The 17,717-nt window shown below is 21.5% G+C and overlaps 3 protein-coding genes across 3 annotated transcripts; 2 read left to right on the top strand and 1 right to left on the bottom strand. All coding sequences in view use genetic code 6, as the record gives it.

The window, feature by feature from the left end:
- Positions 1-16: 16 nt before the first annotated feature.
- Positions 17-5,879, bottom strand: TTHERM_00790970 (hypothetical protein; the record flags this gene model as incomplete). Its single annotated transcript, XM_001026195.3, has 12 exons — positions 5,690-5,879; positions 5,470-5,637; positions 5,007-5,414; positions 4,918-4,947; positions 4,430-4,762; positions 4,104-4,372; positions 3,726-4,041; positions 2,997-3,526; positions 2,467-2,919; positions 1,023-2,413; positions 137-764; positions 17-73 (listed from the first exon to the last, which is right to left on the bottom strand). Coding segments are annotated over exons 1-12 (4,686 nt in total), but the record flags the coding sequence as incomplete, so codon positions are not given.
- Positions 5,880-11,607: 5,728 nt separating this feature from the next.
- On the top strand, positions 11,608-14,382 carry TTHERM_00790950 (hypothetical protein; the record flags this gene model as incomplete). The annotated part of the gene is made up of 9 exons (XM_001026193.3): positions 11,608-11,740; positions 11,858-12,149; positions 12,297-12,355; positions 12,505-12,593; positions 12,646-13,293; positions 13,352-13,639; positions 13,736-14,110; positions 14,186-14,283; positions 14,340-14,382. The coding sequence occupies 9 exons, from the start codon at positions 11,608-11,610 to the stop codon at positions 14,380-14,382; spliced, it is 2,025 nt and encodes a 674-aa protein (XP_001026193.2).
- A 1,233-nt stretch (positions 14,383-15,615) lies between these two features.
- On the top strand, positions 15,616-16,835 carry TTHERM_000790949 (actin; the record flags this gene model as incomplete). The annotated part of the gene is made up of 2 exons (XM_012800621.1): positions 15,616-16,054; positions 16,156-16,835. 2 exons carry the CDS (start codon positions 15,616-15,618, stop codon positions 16,833-16,835), a joined length of 1,119 nt encoding a protein of 372 aa, XP_012656075.1.
- Positions 16,836-17,717: the final 882 nt, after the last annotated feature.

The following is a 17,717-nucleotide window of genomic DNA, read 5'->3' as shown; positions in this document are numbered from 1 at the left end:
TCATTTGAGTATTTTGTATATAATTAAGATTAGAAACCAAACCATTAATTGATATAGCACCACCGTTATTGGCCTATTTTTAAATAAATATTTAAATTACATAAAAGCTTGTATGATATTAAATTATTTTAATCACTTTTGATTCTAAAAACATAGAGTCAGATATAAAAAATTGTGTTTAGTTCAACTAAAGTATAGAGCCAAAGCATAGCATGCAAATTATTTTCTAAAATATTGTTTATTATTATATTTATAATTTAGATTAATATAGTGATATAAGTGCTCCTGAATTTATCAGAGAAATCTAGGATTGTAATACTCGTTTTGAGGATATCTAATTTATATTTATAAATTAAGAATCTTCAATTGTTAGAGATCCTTAATTGACACTAATTAAGTATGTGGAAAACGTAGAGTCTTTAATTATTAATCTTTAAATTATAATACTAGTATTAATACCATTAATTAGAAGAGGGGAAGTATTATGTAAATTTTTTATTATTAAATTTTAAAATCCACAATCAACAATTGAGAGCATAGATTTTTAAAGTTAGAAAAATGACACTGATTAGATGTCAGATTGCTTTGTTATTTGATTCAAATAATCAGGATAAGTTTAGTTAAAATTATTATTATGAATATTAAAAAGAGTAACATTAGAATTTTAGATATTCAAAAAATATGAGTTGGCCTAGCCTAAAATATTGGTTAACTCTCCTTAATAGAATAGAATCTAGTTTAATAAATTCTAATTTTCTGATTATCTGAATATTGATAAAAAAAAAATTTAATATTATTTTTAATTTTCATTATTTTATGGTAATAACTCTATGTTAATAAATATTTTTATTGAATCCATTGATTAAATGCACACCTGGTGCTCAAAAAAAAATCAAAATTTATAAAACACGCACTAGGTGCATAACTTTTTAAAATTTTTAAATTCCGTGCACTAGTAGGCGGTGCGCCAGGCGTACATTTATACAAAGTTACGATTTTCATCTTAAATTAAAATAATTTACACTATTGAAATCGAAGAAGAATAAGAACTAAGTGTATAGATATTACTAAAGTTAGATGATTTACACACAAAATTTAAATTTGAGTTTTGTGAATTTATGTAAAATGCACCACCATCATTCTTAGCATAACCTTCTACAAATGAAGATTTTTCTATAAAAATATTTGTTTCTGAACTAAAACTCTCTAAGTAAATAAACGAGCCTTAGCTTGCTGTGGATTGACTAAAATTTGAAGAAAGAATTTACAAATTGTTTGATTTAGCCCTTAAGCAACCTCCTTATTATATTAAAGTTGTTACATTATCTGTGATATTAAATGAAGATTGCTTGCAATTAGCATTAATGATAGTTATATTAAAACCAACTATATATTGAAAATTAAAGATACTACTAGATACTGAATTAATATATTGGTTATTAACTAAATATATTGAACCTAATGGATTAATTGCCTGAATTGCAGAAGTTGAATAAGTTTATGTATTAGGAATTGCATTTAATCTATTTTAGCTAAAAATTGAGTTGCTTATTGTTATATTAGAAGTATAAGTGGAAGTAATTAAAATTGGATTAGCTTAGGAGTTAGTTTAATTTTATTCAAAATATGAACTTGTGATAACTACTTTTGATAAATTTATTACTGAATTTGTGTAAGCTTAATTTTTTATTACTAAAATAGAATTACTTATTCCTTTTATATAGCTTGATTATAGATTAGTTATGCTAATCTTTTTTATTTCATTGAAAATTAAACATCCACCATACTCTCTATTGACTAAACTATCAAAAAATTTTTTATCATTTAAGCAAGAAATATTGCTAATTGAGACTAGAGAAGATTAGGATAATGAACAAAATGCTATTTCTTATTGGTTTTTTACTGTAACTTCAGTTATAAAAACTGAAAAAATTTGTTCAGTTAGAACTAATTAAGTAATTCCGAGGTAGATGTCTGATTAAACTTAAGAAGAGGGAAAGTAAGAATTATCAGTGAAATTTAAATAACTCATATTTAAAGTGTGTTAGGGAAGAGGATTTATTGAATAAATAGCATCAAAAAAGAGATAATTGTGTGTTGTATAAAATGAGTTATTGTACATAGTTATATTCTAGAACTAAAATGTTTAATTTTTTTGTTAGATTGTGCTGACAGTTGAGAATATCTATAAATTACAAAACTGATTATTGGATATTGTCATATTAGCTACATTGAATTCACCAGCTTCAAATAGCTAACCAGAGAATTGTGGATAGTAAATTTAATTTATATCGCATAGATTATTTTAAATTATAAAAGTATCAATAATAACATTAACATCGCTCTATTAGGTTAATATACTGAATTTTTCACTTAATTTACAGCTATCTATTAGAATATTTTAAAGTGCAATCTATTTAATATAATAAAAATATTTCATTTTTAATTTACAGTTTAAAAAATTACCTATTAAGAATTAACGATTGCTATTAATGTTGATGTATTTGAAAAATCTAAACTTTTTATGTTTATATTTTTAATAATCAAGAAAGAATTATTTATTTAAATAAAGAAGCAATCAGATGTACTATCTGTTGAAGATATACTTATGTTATCTATAGTAGCACTTGAAATAATACCATCGAAATAGACCCCACACTTTTATTAGGAGCCACTAATAATAAAATTAATAAGTATATTATCAATGTTTAGCATAAAGAGACCCGAGAATTGGAGCAACTAATTTACATTAATTTAAGCTAATTGATTTTTATTCCAACTCTAAATTGTTAAATTTATTTATGCAAAAGCTTACAAAGTTAGCAGTTCACTGTAAAATACCATCTAATTTAAGTTGCTCACTAATATATTGAGGTTTAGAAATTCAAATCCGTTTATTAATTCGAAATATTATTAAACCTTTTTTTAAAATGAAAATATTATTTTTAAATAGAGAAATACTTTGGTAAAATATTTATTTTAATCTAGAGATTTACTTAAAGTAAAGATGAAATTATACTCAAAGAAGTTGTAAAAGGCTATTCAAAAGAACCTATCCCATATAGACTTTTAGTATCAGTAGTTTCAGTAGTATTAAAATAAAATTACGTTTAGCATTTCTAAGTACAACTAGGCAAATTTTAAAGACATTATCCAATAGGGAAAAATGTATTACTATAGTAATACTAAATAAATAAAACCTAAGTCATTTCTATATACTAAATATTACTTCCACAATCTGCCAAAAAAGGAGACTGGAAATGCATAAATAATTCAAATTATTAAGTAAATGTATTTAAACTCCATAAATATACATCTCCTTTTTCTTAATCTCCAAATCCAAACATATTAATTTTAATGAATACATTTAAATAGTATGGATTTGACTATAGTTTCATTAATGGTTAAAATGTTTTTTTAGAGAAATTATAGTAAATTATACTGTAATCACCACAAACTATTATTAGAAATTTATAATCATCAGTATGAAATAATTAACCAATTATTGAGCCAGAACAATTAGACGCTTTTTATCAAAATTAATTTTTTAAATATATAAATAAATAAAATAATTTTAAAAATATTTTATTATTATTTTTTTTAAATTAATGAAAAAAAACTTTTAACTTGTTGGGATAGGATTTGATATTTCATTAGTTTATTTTCATCTAAAATGAAATTAATTCCCATTTTGAATTTTATGTTTGATTTTATTGTAAGATTACCTATTGAGTATTTGAATGAAAGGTCTATAGAATTCCAAACAAAAATACTTCCATTAACAGCTACTCCAACGATTTCTTAATCTTCTTAAGAATAGAGAGCATAACTTGTATTTTGATTATTTTCTTCTACTATATTAGAGAGCAATTTAAACTATTATTAAGAGGTAATATTTATAGCATAAAATAAGAAATTTTCATTATTTTATTTTTAAGGTAATCCTACAATAACCCAAATAGCTTGATTAATATCTTAGTAGGGATCAATATTGAAGCTTATTGAATTAGTATCAAGATTTAACTAACTTAAATCGTATACCTGTTTTTATAATTATAATAACTTTAACATTTTTGATTAAGATAGAAGAAAGAAATAATAACTTAAGGAGTGAATGATGAGTCCATTACTTTATAAAATGCTAAGTATGTATCATCATGCATAGCAATATAACAAGTATTACAGTTTTTTACAGAAAAAAATGTATTTTATCTTGGTTTGATTGGCGTAATAAATGGATAAGTAAGGATAGATTTTAGGTTACTTGGAGAATCTTTAGTGACTAAAATTTCATCATATGTAGTAGCAGCAAAGTATATTTCTTAATTGAGTTAGAAACTAAATGTTTTTGTAAAACCTATAGAAGTGATAGCTTAAGTTTTATAGTATAATGGTTAAAGTAAATTTATTTTTGAAATTTTATTTTTACCAAAACGAGTGAGCGAAGTGTTTGTACTATATGAATAAACAAATATAGCTGATTTTATATCTCTATAAAAGCTGTATGGTATTAAAAATTATTGACTTTCTTCCAAATGATACCAATCATAATATTGATTTCCAGGTAGTTAAACAGTAAAAGGTTGATTGATATTAGAAAAGCTAATAGAATCAAATGTATTTGTATTCTAATTATAGACAAAATTTAAATCTATTCTATAAATAGATGTCTTGCTGCTTAGGTATAAACTGCCTTAATTATTTTAAGAATTTATAAAGCTTAAACTAACTAAAATATCACTTAATTGTCCACTTAGTAGATCTATTTTTTAAAATTTTAAGAAATTTATAATGAAAATTATTATATATTTAATCTACAATCAGTCAAGATTAATTTTATCTAATTCGCTTTTAAATTAATGACCTAGAAAACATTAATTTGAAAATAAAATGCTACTAAAAATATAATATCATAACTCTAGTGGAAATCTATTTAGCTATAATAATCTTTTAAATAAAATAGAGTAAAATATTATTCTTTAAAAGACTTAATAAATTAGTTATACCTAATAGTGAATAATATCCATTGAATGATAATTCAAAAGTTTTAAAATCAATTGACCAAGTATAAGCACCATACTCATCAATTACTGCTATAAAATTCTAACCATTTTAAAGCTAAAGTAACTTTGTAGAAGTAATATAATTATAACTGTCAGAATTAAAAGGTGAAATATTCAAAGATAGAATTTATTTTCCTTCTATAAAGTCAACAACATATAATAAATATGTTGCACTTTATAAGACACAATAATTAGATCCTTTAATGAAATGCATACTTACTAAATTACCGAATGATAGTGTTTATTAATATTCAAGAGTATAAGGATCTGCGTATATTAGCTATTCTGAATTCAGAACTAAAATTTGATTTCTTTATAGTACATACTCCATTTGAAATATAACGTATTTAGCTTTAATAAAATAAAAATTGTTTTAAAAAAGTATAAACTATTTATTTAAATTTACTCTTAACCACATTCACAATATTATCAATTTCACTAGAAATATCATTGTAATATACTATACTCTAAGACTATACACCGTTTTAAAAACGTTTTGTGTTTATCAAAAGTATATTAGTGTTAGGCAACTTCAAATAATTAGCAGCATAATATTCCTAAAAAAATCTAGGCTCTGTTTTTTAAAATTTATATCATAATGAATTAAAATATTAATTTAATCTTACGGTGCTGCCTAGAAAATGCTTAACATATTTAAGCATTTAAGTTTTGTATTGATTACAATAAGATTATGACTGTTAAATTCAAAGTAAATAATGATTTACTCATACTAATAGATATTTTTTCAACCTTCTATTATTGCTCTTTTTAATTCAAATAAAGGTTTTGAGATAAGATTATTGAATTATTTTGTGAAGAATTTTTTAAATAACTTCAAATGTTTATCAATTATTATTTTTGATGTTTCTTATTCTTTTCTTTTATTCTTATATCTCAAATTTAGGATTTAAATGTACACTTCTATTATTGAAATTAATCTAAAAAAACTAAAAAATATTCTTTCAACCTTCTATTATTATATTTTTAATTCAAATATAGGTTTTGAGATAAGATTATTGAATTATTTGGTGGGGAGTTTTTTAAATAACTTCAAATGTTATCGATTATTATTTTTGATTTATAAAAATTTGTTTAAAAAGTTTTTTATATAGTACTTTAATAATTGCCCTCCAAGCGAAATGTTTGGAGGGCGGAAAAAATTTGGCGTGATAGGTAGAATGTTTTTTTTCTACCTATTGGCCCATTAACGCTCCGATTGTAAATTCTCTGCCATTCAAAAAAATAGTTATCTCAATTCACTAAATTTTTGAATGGCATTTAGCTATATATTAATTATATTAAAAAGAAAATAAAATGAATCAATTAATTATCATAATATTTTAAAATTCATTTATAATCTTTAAAGAACAAATATTTAGAATCGTTTTTATATTGAATTTGTTTCATTCTTTTCTTTCTGTATCGGGATTAAATATGATCTACTAAGAATCAAAATAATATTTTGTTTAGTTTATGTTATACATATTTGTTTGAGATAATTATTGTTCAACTTTTTAGATGTTTTTACTGCTTGGCTATGTAGATTATAAACTATGACTACTCTTGTATATGCTTTAAGAAAAAACAGAGTTCTTTTTCTTCTATTTATTTACCAATTTATTTATTTTTAAGAATTAATTTATGGCTGGCCTTGTACATTAGGAGTTTGGTAGATAATACTAATTGATTATATTTCTTCATTATTATCTAAATTCTTATCCAATTGTTATTATTAAGTATATTTTAATCCATTTTTTTGTTAAGTTATACATGTGAGGATTTTAAGATAGCTGGTTATACCTAAAATTTACTCTTTTTATTTTTAATGTACATTACTAGTGATTTAACTAATTAATAAATAGATACTATGAGATCTTTAATAATAAAAATAGTAAAGTATGCTATTAAAAATCCACTAATAGCAACAATTATCCATACAACTTTCATTCTTGTATCTTAAAAATGAAACAAAAATTTAAATGGCTATCATTAAAACTTCCTAAATAATAAATTACACATTTTCGAAGTTACATTTAAAGGGAGTCACTACTGATAAGTATATTATTATAAATATATTGAGAACGCATATACCTCTTGAAACTTTTTCATTGTAATTATCTATTAAGCAATAAACAAAACCATTATCATGTGAATCCACTATAAAATGATACCATGCTAAAGAAATTAATTGCCTTTTTATTAATTTTACATTTCAATATTTCAATGATAAATTAAATTTAAGTTCATTAATAATAAAATATAAGAATAATTGAACTTTTTAAATAGAGGTAAATAAAGTATAATTAATTTTAAAGATTAAATTAAGACATATATTCCCCAATACTTTTAACCTCTAAATTTGTATATTATTTAATATTAATAATAATTAAAGTAAACAGAAATATGTTTAAGTTAAAAATACTTTTATAATTATATATTTAATTTTTTTAATAAGTTTGATTAGTTTCACCTATTATTTTATATTTAATAACCAAAAAATATTTTATTTTAAAAAAATTTAATCAACCAAAAGGGCAAAAAAACATTATTTTTATTTGGAATCAATCACTTTATTAGAAAAAATAAACATATCTATCAAACAATCTTTTTGATTGATTGGTGTATTTGTTTGTTCGATTGATGGTTAATCAATCAGTAATATTTCTTATTTAAACCATCTTCTTTCATTTGTAGTATGGTAACAATTCATGCTAAATAAATTTAAAATTACTAGTTGATCATTTTAATGAATGTGGTTTAGTGATTAATTTATTGTTTAATCAATATTAAATTATAAAATTTTAATCATTAAGTAAAAAAATTAATATATAAAATTAATTAGAAAAGCTATTTTTTATAATTAACATTAAATTTTTATGATATATTTTATTATTAAAATATAATTATAATTTTTACAATTTCAAGTATTACTAATAGCAATTAATTTATAATTATTTTAACTAAATGTTCTATTTTATCTATCACTCGTTATTAAAATTATCTTATTAAAGTAAATCTTGGTTAGCATTTAAATCCTGAAAGCTTTTTATGAATTCTAAATAATTGATAAATCTTTTTTCAGAAAGAGTAATATTGAATGAAAAGCATTTGTCAAAAATTTATTTGAGAAGTTTTGAAAGCAATTGTAAATTTGGATATTTAGTGCTATAAAAGTCTAAATAAACTTGTTTTATATTCTATAATTAAGATATAGATCTTAATAATTATTTGAATGTTCTATTGTTAAAAGCATTACAATTGAAAAGATTAATTTCGATTATTTATAAATTTTAGTTTTGAAAAATTAATTATATTAGTTTTTCCAAAATTTCATCACTAAATAAAGAAGCACCAAAATATATTCTTATTTCTTCTAATTTATCATATTAAAAAAGTCCCTAAATAAAGTTAGCAACTGTAGAGTCATCATATTTTTAATAGCCAAATTAAATACTTAATTAATTTAAATAGGCAAATTTTTTTAAAGAAATATATTTTGTCAGCAACTTTAAAGGTTAACTGTTAATTTTTTTGTTTCTAAAAAAGTTTAATTTTAATTTTTAGAGGTTTTTTGCTTACTCTAAACTTTAGAGTAATTAATTTACAGATAATTAAGTTACAATTAAATTGTTTGTTAAATTTAAGTAAAATTCATTAATTTATAAATTCATGTTACATTTTTTTGAAATTGATTCAAGACTTTACGCTAGTTGATAAATAGAAATATCACTGATATTCAAAGAGCTACCCAAATCCAAATAAATTTTTGTAATTTTTGTCAAATTTTTGATTGAATCAAATAACTTTTTGTAGACATCTTCATCTGTAAGATTTATCTAAAAAAAATCTAACTTTAATTCTTCTATTTAATTATTTTGACTAAAAAAATTAGTAAGTAGGATAATAGCTTATGCGTCAACTTAGGCAGATTATGTCAATTTTAAATGCAAAGATTTTAAGCAAGAGTGAGTTGCTATTGAATTAATTATTTAATTTATTTATTATGAACTAATTTTTGAATAGCTACAAAAATTAATTTTAATAGCAGATAAATTCTTTTGTTATAAAATAATATCATTAAATAGATTCATATCATGCTCTAATATTTATTGTTTAATAAAAGGAAGAGATATTTCAAATATTTAAAGTTAAGTATGATATTTCAAAGCCTAAACAATTATAGAAAAAAGATAACTAAAGCAATCTTATTTCTAATTACTTTAGAATTTAAGTGATAAAATTTGTATTTTTTTTGCATCTTATAATATTTATTCAAACAGTTTTTATATTTATTCAATATTTTATGACTAAATAACTTTAATGTTTAGTTAGAAAGATGTTAAGTTTTATCTTATAGAAACTAAGCCTTCTGTTAAACTTTAGATAAAATCAACAATATTGCACTTACCAATAGTTAATTTTATATTTTAAAGTTTAGGATACAAACTATAAAATAAGCTTAAATATTAAGAGAAATCTCTAATTAGTTTTGAGTTATTAAATTCTAATTAAATTTCTTCTAGCTCAAAGAAATAGAACTTTTTCATGAAAGAAACAAATTATTCTTAATCAACTTTATCAAACGATGTATGGTTTTTAATAGCTAAAAATTTCAGATTTTAGGAATATGGAAATATTTTAGCTAAAAACTTAACTAAATTTGGTAAAATTTCAAATTTATTTTTAGTTATAATCATATGAATATCATTAATAGAAGAAAGTTTTTCAGGTTTAAGTGGGTTTATTTTTTTTTCGATCAAATTATTCTCATAACTTTCATTTTAACTTAAATACTTTAAATTATTTTAATATTATTGTTTTATTATTAATAAATCTTTGTTATACAAATCGAAATTCTAACTTATTCCTACTTGATATAAAGTTTGCAGTTAAATTTATGACTTATCATCCTCAAAAACTTCATAAATATAATTTTTTGCTTACTGTATTTAGTTTGTTAGCTATTTAAAAATAACATTAACTTTATCGCTAAATTTAAAGATGTTTTCATATCTTTTACTATTTTCATTTGGTATTTATTTTTCTTTCAAAAAATAATCTTAAACCTCTTTTTCAAACTCTTTTTAATTAATCATCCCTTATTAATAGCTTTTAATTGAAGCCGATATATCAAAGAAAATATTTTATTGGTGTTTTAAAATTTAGTTTTTAAGATTGTCAAATATTTTTTAATAAATCTACTCTTAGAATTATTCGATAGATTTATGAACAAATTAAAACATTTAGTCGATTTTTTTATATAAATTGTTAAATTTAGATGAAATAACTTCATAATTGTCTTGTTATATATTTTGAAATTCATCCGATTTATTGAATTTACTTAGTTTAAATACTTGATCGAGTTTCAGCTCTTTTATGCATTTACTACAAACAAGAACCTAGCCACACTCTAAATTATAATTTAAATATTTTAGCTATTTGCTATGTTTTTCACAAAAATTTTTGAATAAATTCTTTTTATCACTTTTTATTTTACTATCTGATTCAATTGCTATCAAATTTTATTTGTAATCTTCGTCCTAAAAATCCATTATTTTATTATATTTTTGATTGAATTGTTTAATGAGATATTTATGATGATATTTATCTTCGATTTTTTGTCAGATTATCTAATAAATTATTTAAAAAATTATTTATTTCCAAACCACTGAATTTACCAAATAAATAAAATGAAAGCATAAATAAATATATAGAAATAATTCCTTAAAAGTTAAATAATAAATGAAAATATTTAGAATTTTATTTAATAATAAAAGTTGAATTAACAAACAAACTTTTTATTTTTATTTTAAAATAAATTTAAAATAAGGATTGAATTTTATTTCAAGTTTATAAATAAAGTTTCATTTTTGTTTAGATATTTATGAAAATAAAAATTATTTTAGATATATATTTTAAATATTCGTTTTTCAATCTGATATTAAGCTAATTTGGGTATCCATTGAGGGAGTAAAAATTTACCTAATCTGTTTAAAATTTAAAATGTATAAATACATAATAATTTATGCTTTAAGGTTTGTTAAAAATGAAACAAGAATAATAACGAAACGATGGTGTATAATTGAAATGAATGGATAAATAAAAATGACAAATCTAAATCAAAAATATTAATGAATAAATATTTGATTTTAAAATTTGATTGTTTTAAGTAAATATTATTAGTTAATTCATATAAAGATAGATAGATAGATAGATGTATTGAAGATAAACCCTTTTTTATTTAAATAGTGATTAAAAATTCAAAAAATAACAAACAAATAATATGAATGTTGATTAGATTATTTTCATAGAAGATAGATAGATATATAAATAGATTTGAGTTTGATTTTATATTGTTAAATAAAAAGAAATAAATTATAACATTCAAGGTTGTTAATATATCAAATTTATTTGCATATACATAATAAGCCAGCAATAAATAACAAAAACAATTAATTAATAAATAAATAAAGAAAATAAAGTTACCAATCAATTAGAATCTTCAAAATAAAAACAAAATAGTTGCTATAAATTCAAAAAAGCTATGATAAAAGATTCTTCAATTAAGAATACCTTAGGTTAAGAGTAGGATTTTTACCATAAAAAGCCTTCAGAAATATAGTTGATGAATGAAAATAAAACTTTGAAGAAAGAAGTGGCATTTTTAGACAACATTAGTAATTGATTAATCTTTTTTTAATATTCAAAGTATAATGAGCAATAGATTGAATTAAACTAGCAAACTGATTTTATTCTTTATAAGCACAATTTTAAAATCTTTTTGTATATAAAAGACCTCAGATTAGGCAAAGAATTAACTGAATTGCAAGTCAAGTTTAACATTCATCCTGGATAATTTAAACCTTTTAGACCAGAAGATACAGGATTAGACTAATCAAAATTTGCTTATGTTAATAGAGAGCTTTCATTCTTAGAGCCATTACTCAATGCTTACGATGACAAAATACAAAAAATGGAACGTCTTCTTGAAACTGTCTATGATGATTTTCGTGATATGGAAAAGAAGGCAGATTATCTCATTCAAGATAACAATAATTTGCGTGAATAATTAGAATAAAAATGCCAGTAATTTAAATTAATTTGATTTTTGAATATGCTTTTTCAAACTGTTAGCTTTAACTACTTAGTAAAGATGCATTGATTCAAAATTTAAGCATAGATATATAACTCCTTTCATTCAGCACTTAATTTAAATTTATTTTATAAAATTAGACTTATCTTAAGCATATACAAGGATGGTCCTATTATAGATAACATGGGAAATGCTTTTTGTAAAATCTTTCAACTTCTTTAAAATTAAGAAATAAATAAATTGCTTTTTGAATTATTTAAAATCTAAAAAAAAAAAGCATATCTAAAAATTTATTAGAATTCCTTCAATATTAATAATTAAATTCAAATATATAATTTTGAATATTAGTGAAACTGGAACGTGATGATCTTAATGAAAGAATCAATTTACTTTCTGAAGAGAATAAAGAACTTTTTGCTAAATTCCAAGAAATATCAGTAGGGTTTCCTTTTGTAGATTAATATCATCTCATAATTATTTTATATAAAGAGCAAATACAATGAAATGAATAGAAGATATGAAGATTAGCTTGCAGCAGCACAAAAGTCTTTAACTTAGCATTCCGAAATATCTGAACACTGCAAAAAGTTATAAATAGAATATGATTAAATCAAGCACTAGAAAGATGTCTTGGAAAACAGACTTAAATAATGCATTGAATCTTAGGCATTTGCTGAAGGAGAAAAATCTGACTTGTAAAGCAAGCTAAACAGAACTGAAAATGAAATTAAGATTTTAAAGACTTAGGTTTCAAATCTTAAGAGAAACAGCGGTGATATGGAAGAAAAAAAGAATAATGAAATCGAGTAATTAAAACGTGAAGTTGATTAAGTAAAAACAAAGGATAGAGAGTCTTTCTAAAAGCTAATAACTATGGAGAAAGAGCTTGACTTCATCAAAGACGAAAACCGTAGACTTCTCAAAGAATCTGAAACATTAAAAAATTAACAAGAAGAAATGATGAGAATGATGGACAACTATCAAAGTAAAATTTAAACTTATGAAAAAAAAGAAGAAAATAACGGTAAGCTTTAGAAAGAACAAAGAGAAAAGCTATAAGAAGCTCTTCTTGAAAAAGATAAAGCTGTACTAAGAGAATAGCAAATAGAAAAAACCTTGAGAACTTTGAATGAAAACGTAAATAATTAAAAAAGTGTAAATGCACATTTAAATTAAATTTAAAATTAATTATTAGCACAGACAAGAATTAAATGAAATCAAAGAGTAATATGAAAGGTTAGTAGATACTTTAAAGCAAAACCATAAATAAATTTTAGAAGAAAGAGAAGATGAAATTCATCAAATAAATGAATAGCTTAACAGCGCTAACTTTATTAAAGACAAACTATAGAAAGAAAATAACACCTTATAATAGGAATACAAAAAGATAACTCATTCCCTTGGTAATGAATATGGTGGTAATCAAAAAGACTAAGTTGCTGAGTATGAACGTCGTATCAGTGAGTTAGAAGAGAAGCTTTAGGTAATATATTCATAAATTAAATAAATAAATAAATAAATAAATAAATAATTATTTCTATTGAAAAATTAAATAATTAATTCTAATATAAAATGATAGCTTGCTGAATAATACCACAACGACAGACTTCATAGCTTATAAATGGAAAAAGCATAAATCGAAACTTCTTATAAAAATTAACAAAATATTATTAATGATTTGAAATCAAGCAACGAAAGATACAGATAAGAGGCTTAAAAATATTAGATGGAAAATGCTTAAATGAGCTCTAAGGTAAATGCAAGCCAAAAAGAAAGACAAACTATTTTAGAAGAAATAAATAAAACTAAAAAGCTCTTTGAAAATAAGTTAGACTATGCTTAGAACTAATTTAATTTTAAGATGAAAGATATTCAAGATTAACTTAACGAATCCTTGAAAAGAGAGCGTACCACTAGAGAAAAAGCCATTGAACTTTTCCAAGCCCACGAAAGAGTAATTTTAAAATTTAGATTAAATAATTATCTAAGAAGTTTTATTTATTTATTTATTTATTTATTTTCTTAATAGGCTGAAGATAAAATGAAGTACGAGTATGAGTCAAGAATAAAGGAGCTTGATAATTTTGTTTAAAAATTGCAAGAAGAAAATAAGGTGCTTCAATAAAAGTAAAGTTTTTAATGCTATTTTTCATTTATTTATGAAAATTATATTATTAAATTAGGGTTAGAAAGATCGTAGGTGAATATCCCAGCAAAGATAAATGAAAGATGAGCTTTAGAAAGCTAAAATAATTTTGATGCAAAACAATTAATTATATAGTATACTAAAAATCTATTCATATGAAATATAAAAATAAAATATTTTTCACATGGTCATATATTAATTCATTCATTCATTATGTTAATATCCAAATAATACCTATAACATGTTATTTGAAGAAAATTTAAGATAAAAAATTTGTCTTTCTGTATAAATAAATATATATATATATATATAACGAATACATTATCACATTTTTATTTCAGAATTATATTTCTAACTCTCTTTCGATCTTTAGATTAAGAAATAATTATTTTAAATTTCTTGAATCAAAAGTTTGTTTTCTTACCAATTTAAATTGCTTAGAGTAAAATAAAAATAACAATAACTTACATTATTAGTTCCTTGAATCACATATTTATTTTATTATTATGAAGATATCTAAAATACTTTTTAAGTTAATTATTTATCTTTCATGCATACATACATAAACTTGTTTGATTCTTAAATAAAATAGTTAAAAATAAATACAAAAACTTTTATTTTTGTTAATTTTTATAAATTAATAAAATTTTAATACATATTTAAACCAAAAAAAATTTGCATATTTATGTAAGTTAAAATAATTTAAATTATTTATTGTCTTTTATTTCTAATTTTGAAAATATGTTTGTTAATGCTTTTAAATAAGAATCTTCAAATTGCCACTATTATTTATAAATTAATTTAAATGTCTATCTGTTAATACATATTTAGTTGAGCAGTATTTTCTTTTGATTATTTTAAAATTAAAAATTTTTTTTGATGGGTATTTATTTATATAAAATTAATAATATCTTAAATATTTTTAACTGACTTTATCAATATAAATAATAAATAAAAATTTTCTTAGCTTAGTTAATGATGTAATTAAACCTTCCCATTAAAATGGTATCTTAAATAAATAATAAAAAGGAAATATATTAAAAGAAAAAGTGACGACACTCTTTTCTAAAAATAAAATAATGATCTGCAGAATATTGAATATTAGAATGTATTCTTAAATATTCTAAAATATATTCGAAAATAGAATATTTAGAATATGTATAAATTCATTCATATTCTATATTCTGGTTTCAATATCAATTTGTTGTATTTTTTTCTTAGTCTAAAATTTTGATAAAAAATCAATTTCATTTTTGATAATTATTCTAAATCTAAATAAGTAAAAAATTAAACTAAATACTTACATATTTTAAATGTTTGATTATCCTGCCGTAGTTATTGATAATGGATCTGAAAGATGCAAAGCTGGTATAGCTGGCGAATATGCTCCTAGAGCTGATTTTCCTTCAATAGTTGGTAGACCAAAATACTAAAATTTAATGCTTTAAGGAAAGGAATTCTACATTGGAGATGATGCTTTAGCTAATAAAGCTTTATTTAACTTATAATATCCTATTGAGAATGGTTTAGTTACTAACTATGATAACATGGAATAAATATGGCGTCATTGCTTTGATAATGAACTATAAGTTGATCCATCTCAGCAACCATGCATGTTGACTGAATCTGCCATGACTCCTAAGTTATACAGAGAAAAAATGACAAACATTATGTTTGAAACATTCGATGTCCCTTCATTTTATGTATAAATTTAAGCAGTCTTATCTTTGTATTCTTCTTGTGGAGTTACAGGTAATTAATTAATTTACATATAATTGTGTAACTAATTAAAAATAATTAATTATCAGATTAAAAATTTAAATTTATTAAACATTTTTAAAAATATATTTTAGGTATTGTTTTAGATTCTGGTGAGGGTGTCACAAATGCAGTTCCTATATTTGAAGGATGTGCATTACGTCATGCTATATAGAAAAATTATTTAGCTGGTAGAGATCTTACTGATTACTGCATGAAACTCATGTATGAAGTTGGTTTGAATTTTTAATCTTCAGTTGAGAGGGAAGTAATAAGAGACATTAAAGAAAAATATTGTTATGTAGCACTCGATTATGAGGCAGAATTAAAGGCTTACTAAAATAACTCTTCTAAGCATAAATAATATCAATTTCCTGATGGAAAAATGATCACAATTTAGGATTAAAGATTTAGAGTCCCTGAATTACTTTTCAAACCTGACTTTATTGGTAATGAATAAAAAGGAATAAGTGAATTAGCATTTCACTCCATTATGAGCTGTGATATTGATCTTAGAAGAAATCTTTATGAAAATATTGTTTTATCTGGAGGTACAACTATGTTTGATGGTTTTGCAGAAAGAATATCCAAGGATATTAATGCTCTTGCTCCACTTAGTATTAAAGCTGAAGTTATAGCTCTACCATAAAGAAAATACTCAGCTTTTATAGGTGGATCAATCTTATCATCTCTTTCTTCTTTCCAATCTAAATGGATTACTAAGGCTGAATATGATGAAGAAGGTACTTCAATTGTTCACAGAAAATGCTTTTGATTAAATAAGATAATAATAAAAATATATAAACATAACAAAATATTAAATTTAATTGTTTTCATTTATTTTTAACTTAATTTTTGTAAAAATTTTAAGTTTTTTTATAAAATTTTGATCCTTAAGAATAAATAATTTCAAACATTTAGAAGTGATAAAAATATATTTTCTTATGATAATTCTTCTATTTCACAATACAAATTGAGGTAAAATGTTTATTTATAAGATATAAATAAATAATTTTGTATTTATATTATTTATCTTAATTTCTATAAAAAATTGTTTGTTATGGTCAAATTTTTAATTAATAAAATTAAAATATGTTCAAATAATTTTGATATTCACATATATTATTAGGTTATATTTGAAGTAATTTTTTTTAATATCAGATTTTAAATATTTAAAAGTAGATTCTAAAATATTTAGTCTTCTTTTTTCAATTAATTATTTAAGTATTGTTTTGTAAACGAGCATATCAATTAATTTATTGACAAAAATATTAAATTCTAGGAATTATTTTTTTTTTTATTTTTCAAAAAGCAATCACTTTTAAATAAAAATTACTAAGCTGTTTTATTATGAATAAAAAAAGAAATTGTAAAAATGTTAATTTTGATTATTTTTATGAAAACTAAACTAATTATTTCATTCAAAAATTTATCATTTATTTATTTCTAAAACATTTTAAAAATTTTATATGTTTGATTAAACAATGAAAATTCTTTATTTTTATCTTTTGCTTACTTAAGATTTTTTAATAATTAAAATAGGTAAGTAGAATTATATATTAAAATTTTTTGAAATTAATATAGACTAAACCAATAATTTATGGGTTTAGATTAATTGAACCAGAAGAAGTTAAATAAATACTTTAAAATTTCAAAT

The sequence above is a fragment of the Tetrahymena thermophila genome (assembly GCF_000189635.1).
Source record: "Tetrahymena thermophila SB210 genomic scaffold scf_8254047, whole genome shotgun sequence".
Classification (NCBI taxonomy): Eukaryota; Ciliophora; class Oligohymenophorea; order Hymenostomatida; family Tetrahymenidae; genus Tetrahymena; species Tetrahymena thermophila.
The sequence above is the reverse complement of the archived record's forward strand: the minus strand, read 5'-3'. Positions and strand labels throughout refer to the sequence as shown.